Source organism: Lemur catta, chromosome 1 (assembly GCF_020740605.2).
Source record: "Lemur catta isolate mLemCat1 chromosome 1, mLemCat1.pri, whole genome shotgun sequence".
In the NCBI taxonomy this organism is placed as follows: domain Eukaryota; kingdom Metazoa; phylum Chordata; class Mammalia; order Primates; family Lemuridae; genus Lemur; species Lemur catta.
In genome coordinates, this window is record NC_059128.1 from 86,211,164 (window position 1) to 86,223,581 (window position 12,418).

At 36.1% G+C, this 12,418-nt stretch overlaps 1 protein-coding gene across 2 annotated transcripts in view; it reads left to right on the forward strand.

Moving 5' to 3' along the window:
- UNC13C (unc-13 homolog C) overlaps window positions 1-12,418 on the forward strand; it is a 533,240-nt gene that overhangs the window by 217,347 nt on the left and 303,475 nt on the right. For both annotated transcript variants that reach the window (XM_045555386.1, XM_045555388.1), the window contains one exon: window positions 5,554-5,773. In XM_045555386.1, coding sequence (XP_045411342.1) covers window positions 5,554-5,773 — 220 coding nt within the window. The remainder of the gene's footprint in view (window positions 1-5,553; window positions 5,774-12,418) is intronic.

The window sequence follows — 12,418 nt, forward strand, 5'->3', positions numbered from 1 at the left end:
GATGGGAAATAAAGCAGTGAACAACTCAGCTAAAAATTTCTGCCTTCGTAAGACTTGTAAGATTGTGGTGGGAGGGGCTGAGATATTTAGTTATGTACTCACTACTGCTACCAGTCATAATGAAACCTTTTAGTAGGCAGAAGTGTTTAAACCAAGATAGTCTCAGCTGAGGGTTGTGGGAAACTCAGGCAGAGGGAGCAATCCAAATCACCAAGCCTAAAAGGGATTTGAGAACACTATTTGTTCTGTCTGGGTTAACGGGCATGTTAAGGGAGGTGGTCTAATGCAAGCCTTCCAGGAAGTGTCAACTCTCAGTAAGGGGCAATTTGTCTAGGAGAGTGGTGGGGTCCTTCTTCCAACAGCAGGATTCAGGCCCAATGAAAGGAACTGGAAAGAACTAGGTAAGGGGGTAATTGGGAGACCAGACCCCAACCCTATTCCTAGCATGACACTAGAAAAAGAACATGGAAGGAAAAAGCTACTCAGAACACCTGTGTTATCCTGAGAGTTCAGTAAGGGCTGCAGGCTCACAGCACACCCAGGCACTCTGGATTCCTGCTCAGGAATAGTAACCCTTTCAGGTCATAAAAGAAACCTACTCTTTCGTGGTCTCTCTCAAAAGATATATTAATATAAAATCTTAGTCTGCACCTCAATGGTAAAAATGATAGACTTTCTCCCATCCAAGTACTGAGTACTAACCAGGCCCAGTCGTGCTTAATTTCCAAGATCAGAGAAGATCAGACGCGTTCAGGGTGGTATGGCCGTAGACAAATTAGAGACTTTCTACATTAAAATGGCAGAAGTTTCCCCCCATGGAGAAATTCATGTCATTTTTGGCCTCATATTTAGCAAATTATTTATTTCATAACACCTCCATCATTTATATATGCATTTTCATTGAAAGTTTGAATTGGAGAAAAAATGACATTTATAATACATGGCAAATCTATCATACTTTGTTTTCAGATTATGTGCCCTATCATAAAGGAGGATGTATCCTATATTGTGCTCTCCTTGGATTAATGAATCATCCAATTTATCATTGTTCTGCCCTCTTTGTTTGGACTCGCCCCATAAGTTACTTAGAACAATGTTAATTAGTATCTGTTATAAAACAACAGAAGTAAAAGCAAATTACTTACATTCTTACAGAGACAGGCACCTAACTTGTAGTCTCTGTATTTTCCGCTACAAAAAAAAAATTTACCTGAATAATTGTAGCTTCCATAGTCAACCTGACATGATGATTACTCTGATGAATAAATCAGCACTGAAACTATGTCTGGTTTTCTACTCAGGAACTTATTCTACCATTGTTCTGTCTTCATGTTTATAACAAATTTCAAAGGTTACATTGTACCTAATGTTTGCTCTGCAACTATTTCTGATGTTTTGTCTAGAAACAATAAGATATATACTTAACAGAATGTTAAATACATTTTTCTTCCTAAAAAGTATACATTAAGTACATGAAAAATGCTTCAGAACAAGAAGTATAATTTTTCTTAAAATTATCAAAATGTGATATTTTGGTGTATAAAAAAGGGGTAGTTTACATAATCTCATGAGGAAAACTCACAGGATGAGGAGGAAATAGAGCTTCACTAGTTTAGTCCCTGGCTAACACACGAAGGAAAAAAGAGGGAAAGAATATGGCAAATGGAGGCAGACAAGATTTGTTCCTACTGTAATTATTAACAGTTGGTAAATTAGAATACTGATGGTCGAAAAACACTAGTCATTGCTCTTGGCAGGATGCCCGATTTCTTTATTTCTCAGTTTTGTTTGAGTTTCATCAGGTAGTTACAAATAGTCAATTCATTTCCTTCCAATGTCCTAATTGTTCAAAAAGTGATATGTTAGTGCAGCTCACTCTAAATTTATTTTCCAGAGCAGGAATTTTTAACAAAGTATCTGTCTGGTCTAGGGTATGAGCATCCCCCCCTTTGTGGTCTATAGGTTGTACTTGGCTGTAAAGGCTTGTCAGAAAGTGAAGGTATTCCCTGCTCTCATTTCTACAGCTTAAAACAATGTCTGCACACACTAAAAACTGCCGTCTTTGTTGGAATCACTTAAGCAATGTAAAAATAATGATTTTAAAAAATCCTAATTTGCAAAAGTCTCGCATCCTGTTTATACATAGAAAAAAATACTGCAAGGATATATATTGAATTATGCCTAACTTTAAAAAATCTAATTCAATATTGTTTAAAATTTTTATATTAGTGCCTGTATTATAAATTATTTTTATAATTATATGTGATTTATTATAATATTAAAATACATATTTTTAGAAAATAATATATATTTGTTTTAGAAGATTTGAAAAGTTTAGAAACATTTAAAATAGGTTAGCAGCAAGTCACCCATATTGCCAAATCTCTTTGTCCTTGGCTCTTAACCCCAGTAATAAGGGTTCTGCTTGTTTTGGGGAACACTCCCTCCACGAGTCTGGTTCTAAATTGTTTACGTAGATCACAGACCCTCTCTCGATAACATACTCAATCCCATCCTTTCTCTTCAGTTATTAGCTGTAGCTAATGATCTCTCTGCCCGCTCTAAATGCTACATTTAAAAAAAAAAAAGTATTTTCTTCTCTTTAATCTAATTTCTAATGGTAAACTACAGACTTCCATTTGTCATGATCCATGGCAAATTTTAGGATTTCCCCTTGTTTTCGTCTGCTGTGCTTTTATTTGGTGCTTCTTGCTCTTTTTGCCTTATTCCACAAAAATTCTACATTCTCTGTCCTTCTTATAATTTTGTTTGATCTGTTATGATTTTGATGCTGACAGAGCACCTTCTTCTCCAAGATATAGTATTCCCTTGAGATACAAGAATCCCCTCTTATGAAATATACTTTTATATGCTTTCTCCAGCTGTTGATTTCCCTGTGTTTCTAAACTGAGCATCATCCCATTGTATACTTGGCTGGAGTAAGGAATGTTTTCATATGCCATTCATTTTAGAGTAATCTGCAGCTCTGATAAACACATGCACATATATCCCAAAAGTCAAGAATGAAAAGGGCTCATATTATCATTTCCCTGGGACTAGGGATATATACTCTCTAGTAAGTTATCTAATGTTTTTTCCTCCAGCTTCCGTTGCTTTTAAATACTAGAATTTGTATTAAGTCCTCATTCAATTGATTTTCAATATGCTGTCTGGTAAATTTTCCATGTTGCTTGTTTTTTGAAATTAGCTTCACTGTCCTTTTGCATGAAATAGATTATGGCTCTTTAACAAAACAAAACAAAACTGAACATTTCAGTGAAACCTTCTTGACTGTCTATTCAGAACGTTTATTTATTTTCCTCTAGCATGTTTAATTTTTTAGCAAGCGTTGCTTAAATTTGTTACTCCTACTATACCCTAAGGACTTATAGGGCTGACTATATACAATTGAATTAAATAAAAAGAAAGTAGACATAGGGAATGAGATAAAATATCTTAATCTTGATTATGTGAATAAGTTAATGTTCAAAAATAAACCCTTGCCCTATTCTACTTTCTAAATTTATATACAGTATATCTCTTACGTTTCTCGTGTTCATTAGTATACTCTGTTCTGTTTTCAGCTAGTATTCCATTTAATTAAAATAATGGTTATTTTTGCCTCATTAAGACAAACAACAAATTGCCTGATACAAGTGCACGTACATATAACTCAATTCCCTCCTTAGTTTTCAGTTAGACCACAAATGCTGTATTGGACACACACACATATACACATACACACACACTCTGAAGCCCCTCAGCCCAGCTATAATGGAAGATTCTGTCTGTGGATGGCCAATGAAAAATCTGTTATGCCAAAGATCATTCAGTTCACTTTAATGATATTGGAGATACTATGCTAGGCATCATAGGAGAGGCAGAGATGAATAATACATGCTCCTAATTCTCCAAGATCTCTCAACAATTCCTTTCAAGGCATTTTCATTACAAAATGAAGCCAAGAGATTTACTTGTCTCAGGCTATCTTTATTGAAAAGTGATGGATCCAGTTATTCTGTCTGTATAAACCCATATGCAAGGGTCTCCCAATTGAGTGATGCCCATGTTTGACCATACTGCTGCTCTGCAGACTCACTTAAGAATAAAGAGCTTTGGGTTGATGAGACCCTCATATAGTAGATGGATCGAGCTGTTCAAAGTTACAAAAATTTTTAGTGATGCTGATAGAGGACCTCCCAGTGCCATGACCAAACATATTCTGGGAAAACACATAGTGAGGAGAATGTACTAATAAAGGGAAATAGGTTGTTATCATATTGTGGAATTGAAACATAATGGAAAGTTGGTCATTTCAATACTATGGGAAGATATTCTGAAATGATATTTAGAGATAATTAATGCAAAATATAAATGCTTCCCTTCTAGTATTACTTAGCTTCTAGGCTCCTACAGGATTTCTGTAAATATCCATTCATTACGCATCAGGCAGTCTTGGGAAAGTATCTGTAAACGTAACTTTGGAGAGTGCTGCCTTTCTCTCAGGAGTCACCCGTGTAGTGGGATATAGAAGCATAGAGGAGGACTCACCCAATCAATTCTCTTTTCTATCAGCCTATGCTTGTTTTTTCAAAAATCCACCATCAGTACAAGTACTTAGTATTTATTTAGGTTTTTGAAGCCTATAGACTACTTCTGTTACCTTTATATGATTTGATCTTCAAAATAATACCATTAAGCAGTCAGAGAATAAAAGTGAGTCTTAGAGACTTTGCATCTCTCTGTGGATTATAAGACTCACAGTGGTGAGATGTTTATTCATTTTTCAAAAAAAATGTATATTCCTACTATGTGCAAAGGACAATGATAAGCACTGTTGAGGTACTAAGGAGAGAAAGATGGAAGATAGTTTCTGCCTAAAGAAGCCCGTTTTAAATTTCGTGTGACCAGGCCTATGCTAGGGAACACAGGTCTCCCGGCTACTGTTTAGTGGATTTGTCTACTTCACGAATGACTCATCATTAGAAAGTCCTTCCGTGTGGTATTATAAGTTATCTCCCTTTGAAATACAAATCAACTTGGGAAAGTGTCTCATTTAACCTTTATCTACTACCAGTGCTTTCTTATGAATAAGTTGATAAGATGCTTCCTAAGTGACAGGTGTTGAAACTGGTTCCCTGCAGACTGAATTACAGAAAAGCATTCCTTGTGGCTGGGGAGGGGTGAAGTGTCAGGGAGGACATGGGTAGAACGCAAAAGACAGGTGGAGTTGAGAATATAGTGGGAACATTGACATCATCAGATAATTAGAACTGTATGCTGCTATGAAAGAAGCTGCAACAGTGGAGGCCAGTTCAGTCTGGAAGATTAGGGAGTTTCTTGTGTTTGAATTACTGAATTGGGCCCTGAAACATTAAGAGAGGAATAAGTTAGCAGAGTTACTGTGCTTACTGTCATCACTTAAATCAGCAATCAAGGGGCTCCCTCAAAAATAGTATTTTTTGGGAAAAGTGAAAAAATGATTTGTTTTATGTCGAAATTCTCCAGATCCACTGACGAGGCTTGCATTGGTAACTTGTCACATCTTCACAGAAAATGCACGTCTTCAAGAAGACCTTGCAGGCATTGATCTACCCCATGTCCTCCACCACGCCACACAATTTTGAGGTCTGGACAGCTACCACGCCCACCTACTGCTACGAGTGTGAAGGCCTTCTGTGGGGCATTGCTCGGCAAGGCATGAAGTGTTTGGAGTGTGGAGTGAAGTGCCATGAAAAGTGTCAGGACCTCCTAAATGCCGACTGTTTGCAGAGTGAGTACTTGGTTAGGCTGAAGAAGTGGTATGGCGAGCCTGCTTTATTCCATATATATTTTCAGATTAGATCTCTTCAGCTCTTGCTGGTTTTCAGCTCCTACCTGTCCACCCCCCACCTTTTACACAGAGATACACATACTGCCCATCAAATCATAGTTGATGATGCATCCGTGCAGTGTTGAACTGGCACTGTTAGAATCCTCAGAGTGAGTACTTGGAGGGAAATTACACTCTCATCAAGCATAAAATTTCAAAGTGGCTCCAATCTATTTTCTTACCCATATGTCCTAATAGCCCTGTGTGGTAAGTGGGAATGTGTAAAGTCGTGTTCCCCAAACAGGGGCCAAACACACTCCTGCAATTACAGCATCTGGAATTCGTTTTCAAGCCTATTTAGTGACACAGTTTATATAGTTCTATGACCCCTACACAGCCCTTAGAAATGAGGGGTTTGGAGTTTGAATGTCGAAGACAAATGTAACTCACCAGATATGTGACCTTGAGCAAATTTTTTAACTTATTGGGGCTTCATTTTTTCCTTCACTGAATGAACAGGGATGATCAAATTTGCTTCAGAGGGTTACTAGAAAGGCTAAAAATGAAAGTCTCTGCTAAGAGTCTGGAACATAATAGATGCTCAATGAATACTAATGAGCTCTCCATCCTTTCACACTTTTGAATGGGTACATGCCACTTTGATTGTTATGACAAGTTATCTTAAATTTTACATTTCCCCCAAAATTCTTTATCTGATACTTTAGGTCCAGAAATGATAATACATTAGGCTCTAAAATGCATATAATTGACTTTTCATTTCTTTATTTATTTGGTAATGTCACTAAAAGAAATTGCCAAGAAATTCTGTTTAAACATGTATATTCATTTGTAAATGATGTTTTTTTCACATCTAATACTGTCCCCTCTGCTTATTATTTATATGAATGCAGTGAATGTAAGGTGAATGAGTGGCCTGAAATTGAGGGTGGCAGGCAGAGGAAAATGTCAAAATAAAGATTAAATCAGAAATGCTATCACAGTTGACTTGTCACATACATTCTACAATTTGTCTACTGATTAGTATTCTCCTTAAACAATCAGATCAGATTGAGTCAGTGTTGATGATAATAAATTGCATTTTTAGCAAAAGAAGTAGTATTTCCTGTTTGGAAAAAAAAGTAAATTTAGGAGTGGGATTGCTTAAAAGGGAGAGAAATTGACTCAATATTACTCATCCAATTTACTTGCAAAATCTCATAATCCAATTAAAATTCAATCTATTTGTTTAAAAATGAATCGTGGATAGCTATCTAAGAAATAAACAGAGCAGTGATAGTTGAGAAAGAAAAAATACTGCCATCTAAAAATAAATGGCTTGAATTCTTTAGAGAAATAAATGATGTCGCTCATACCTAAGAAATGATTTAATTCTTCTTTTAGTCTTTCAGAGAAGAGAGATGCCACCCACTCATTAAACTTTAGAAAAATTTTTACATTTCCATTTATTAAAATAGCATGTACTATTTGATATAGGTTAAATTAATTATGCAATCCAAAATTTTCATTGAGTTTATTCATTAAAATGCACACATAAATCAGAAGAATAAAAAATATTGCCGAACACTGAAGGTGAGTTTGTATGCCTCAGGGAGAGATATTTTTACCAATCCCTCTTTACTTTTTCCTAAAATCAACACTCTCACATTGATCAGAAAGCGGTTCTACAAGTATGTTTTTAACTTCACAACTTTCCACAATAACAATCAATAAAATTTGAAATTCTTCCTATAGAATCAGTGACATTTCCTTAAGAAATTTCTCTTATTCATTGTTTTAAACATGAAATTTGTAATGGTGACACCTCGTATGAGTTACTGCCATGTATAACAACACTGAAGAAAAGGAAAGAATAAAAAATTAAAAGATTAGAGTTGGAAGGTGTAACTAATTCAACCCCCTGTAAATATAAGAAGATTCTATGATTTCTGGGTTTTTTTTTTTTCTTGTTTTTTTTTTTTTTTTTAATGGTTATTCAATCTCTGTTTGAACACTCCAGGGAAAATTCGACACCTTGAAAGTTAACTCATTATTAGAAAATTCTAGCTCATAAATTAAACTTTAAGCCAAAGTCTATCTCCTCATAATTTCTATCCATATCTTATCTCTGGAGAGAATATTTAATAAATTAACTTCAATTGCATATGACAGTTTTTAAACACCTAAAAGTAATTATCTAGTTTTCTTTGTGTTTCTAGAACCCTTATTATTTTGCTAATTCTTTTATGAGTCATTGTAGTCTATCAACACATATACAAAAAGAAGAGAAAAGAAATTTTTTATTTGTGGTCTGACCAATGACCCATGCAAAGGAGAGAGTATACAGAGTTACTTCCAATTGATTTGAGTTTGGCATTTCATTCCCATGCAGTCTTGAGTTGGTAATTTGCACACTTTCAGTCTAGTGGAATTAGACCAGGTGAGTGTAAAACCTCCCTCACTGCTACAGTGCTTCCTTACAGGTTCAGAGATGCATGAAAATGTCCAGTCAACTCCCCAAACAGCCTCATCTAAATTCCTTTCTAGCTGATTTTACTTGGTGGTCGTTCCTTCATTTTATAGCCTTCCTGGCCTAAGGCTAACAGCCACGGGGTGGTGGACAGGAACAGAGAAGACCAAAGGGAAACAGGGAGAACAATCCTTAAGAAAAGAACACTGATTTATCCTTCTCCTTCAGTTCCAAGTCAGTGGCAGTAGGCACAGTCCACCTGCTTTTTCTTTAATTAGCTAATTTGTGTCCTGACATTTAAAGAGACATTTCATTCTTTTTTGGAAAAAGCATTTGGTAGTGGAAGAACTGAATTATAAAAAATGGAGGAGCAGGTCGTGCCCCTGAATGGTGTTAATATAACCTGTACAGAACTTGCCACAGAAGTACAATGACAGTTAACTAGGAAAAATCAAAACAAAACAAAAAAAAAGTGTGTTGGCTGGGATGAGGGTTGTGTGCACAGTGAGACATATGTAAAGAGAGATTGTATGTAAAATATTTTGCTTGATTATCTTTTCAATGTAGAAAAGAGACAACTACAGAAATTGAAAAATTATACAAATAATCATGGTATTTTCCTTAAAGATCTCCAAAGAAAGAATTCCAGAGTCCCACTGAATAATCATCCTGCCAAATTTTAATTTCTAACTAGAAATTTCAAGTACTTGCCGGCAGAAAGTATTTTGCAAAAGTTCAGCAAAACAGCATCTTGTGCAATGTGTTCTTTAGTTCCATGTGTTTCCCACTGATGTTATGTTAAGCTTATGTGTCCTAATGTAAGCAATTGCAAATTTATAACACTAATAACATCTGGCTAGCATACTCTTGTTTGCAAATTAGATATTGATTCCCTTTTCTTTGTTGTCCTGTTGCCACATTTTGCAATCATTATATTTCAAGACAGATATTGGTATATGTTGAGTATCTACTGTGGTTGGGAGTCTTTGTTCTGGGCTAGAAAGAAAGTAAGTAGTATTTTTCCTGGATTCAACCTTAGTTTCTAAAACATAAAAGAGATGAGCAGATGTGAGCACATATCTTGGAAACTTTTGACATTCTCTTTCAACAGCAATTATACAAAATATGTTTAAGTAATGAGTGCTCAGAATGCTTATCCATTGCTGCAGAGTAGAAAGTATACTCCTTTTTTTTTTTTTCAGAATATTATGGGGGTAAAAATGTTTTGATTACATAGATTGCTTTTGTATAGCTTGAGTCAACTATAAGCATGCCCCTCACCCAGATAGTATACATTATATCCATTAGGTATGATTTCACCTATCCCCTCTGCTCCCTCCCACATGCTTGATTTCCTTTGAGTTTTACTTCCATATGTGCTTATGAGCACTGATCCGTTAGTTCCAGTGAGTTTCAGTGAGTACATGTGTTGTTTCTGTGATTGCCATTGGGGTCTTCTTCATAAATTCTTTGCCTAGGCCAATATCTAGAAGAGTTTTTATTTCTGCAGAACTTAGCACACAAGCTACTTAATAAATGTTTAAATAGACAAAAAGATGAGAAATACAATTAGAAATAGCCTTTAATGGTTTAAATATCATCTTTCCTATAAGCATATACTCTTAGAAGAGCTTCAAGATTAGTGGATTGGGAACTTAATATACTGGTAAGAAGATTTATCTTCTTACCAAAAAGAATCAAGGAACTGGCTAAGCAGGGTTAGAATCCAGGTCTCTGAACTCTTAGCCTAGTGTTCTTCCCTAACTTATAAAGAAATATGCAAAGTCAGTCCTAGGGAAAAAATGAAAAGTTGTTGAATTTTATTTTCAGTGCCTTCCCACTTTCTCATTACCCCTGACCTGTAGACCTTTTATGCTGCTTAGACTTTGTTTCTCAGATTTCTCACCATGATGACTCCTCAAGACCTATCATCTATAGCCAACCCACCAACACACACTCTGTACTACCACCCTATCTCTCAACATATTATCACATTGACTTTTCAATGATGCTAAAAGAGAAATGATGTCACAAATCCATTTAGGTAAAATGGAACCAACAGTTAAATTACGTTAATGCAATAGTCAGTTCTTTAACCCAAAGGCATAGACTAATGATGAAGCATTTTCAGGTGTTGGGGTCAGCTGGGGACCAAAAAGATGAGTATGCCTTACGTAATGCCATAGAGGTATTCTATATAATGCACGCAATGAAAATCGATGTATATATTTTTTTCATAGTCTTGAGCTTCTTAAAAAGGATCTGACTTCCATTCCTGCTGGTACTAGAATTTTTTAAAACCTCCCTGGGCTTCATTTTCCTCATACATGAAAAGAATTAATACTACTTGTCAATTTTTAAACTACAGGTATGTTCCTTATAGTTTAAAAATTTTCTTTTGTTACCCATCACTGTGAAAAAGAACACACACCAGGGTGGTCTGCAGGGCACCTCAGCAAGACTGTGTTACAATTTACTCTGGATAAGGTGTTTACTGGAAGTGAGAGTGTTCTATGATTTTGAGTCTTTAAAAACCTTATCCAGAAGGAAGGGAGATTAGACTGAAGCCATATCTTTACAGTAGTCCCCATTGTCTGTGGTTTTGCTTTCTGTAGTTTCTGTTATCCATGGAGAACTGCAGCCCAAAAATATTAAATAGAAAATGCCAGAAATAAACAATTCAGAAGTTTTAAGTTGCACACCATACTTAGTAGCACGATGAAAACTCATGCCATCCAACTCCATCCCATTAGTCACTTACTGGCCATCTTGGTTATCAGATCAAAAAATAACCCAGTTTACAGGGAATTTGGTACTGTTTGTAGTTTCAGGAATCCACTGAGGGTCTTGGAGTGTATGCCCTGAGGCTAAAAGGATATGACTATACTTCCTAAAGAAATAATGGTCACTCATATTAGTCAGGAGACGGAATATTTGGCATTTTGTGGTTTGCACAGTGCTTTGTTTTTGTCTGTGCTTAGACAAAATAATGAAGTGGCCTTCCTTGTCTCACTCCGACACTGTCACAGAGTGACCTTGTCTGAGGTTGATGCTCTGCAAGATTGCTTATGTCTGACAGGACAGCGTGGCCTACCTGTGAGCACCAGGCAAACTTCAAACAACACTGTAAACTTGTTGTGTCACCAAATTTCCAAGACCTCAGAGGCTCTTTAAGAAAAAACAGAAATGTGTTTTAAATTTGTGTTTAAAAGTTTTGTGTTCTCTTTTGCTTATTTTTTGCAAAGAATATAAAGAAATCTATGTGACTAAATGTGATACAAACAAAAATATCTTCCTCCTACCATCTCTCCCTTGCTTGCTTCTTTTTTCCTTGCTTAGTAAAAATATTTTGAAAATTAAGCACATTTTATTATAATTAATTTGTTCCTTTAAACCATATAGACAATATTTGACCCTGTGATGACTGGGAAATCTCTAGAAAATGCTGATTAAATGTAGTAACATACTATTATGAGAGTACATTCCTGAGTTTGTATTTGTTAATTCAGATGTAGTCTAAAAGTTTGCGTTTACTAGTAATGCGATGATTGAATATGGTGGAGTGGAAATGGTATAGGCAGAGGAGCAGGAAAAGTTGGGGAGGTGTTATTTGTTTTTGGAGCCAGGTTCTCCAACAGTGAAGTCACCTTATGAAAGGTGGTGGTTCCCTGGAAGGGGACTACCTGCCCACACTCTCCCACTGTCAGCAAAAGAGCCACCTGCATGCTCACACCCATAGGAATGGGAGATGATACTACATTAGATCTGTACTCCTCCAATTATCCTGTTAAACATCAGTGTTTTGTTGTTTGCAAGAAATGTAGAGTGTGTGGCTTTGATTTTAAAAGACAAAGCAGGCTGCTGCCTTGAAGACTGGAGGAGTCGTAGGTCTGCTCCTTGAAAAGATTGAAGGCGTGTTAAGAGAGCAAGGGTTGAGATTATCTTTGCTATAAAGCAACTAAAGAAAAAGGATAAAAAATGCCAACTACATGCCCACCTACATGATTTGATGGGAAAGAAAAACAGAGAGACACCCAAAACAGGCCCACCTATATGAGTTTACAGGGAAGGGAAAGGAAAACAATAAAGAGCCATTTATGCTCATGGAGAGACTCTTGGAGAGAAAAAGGAATATTCAA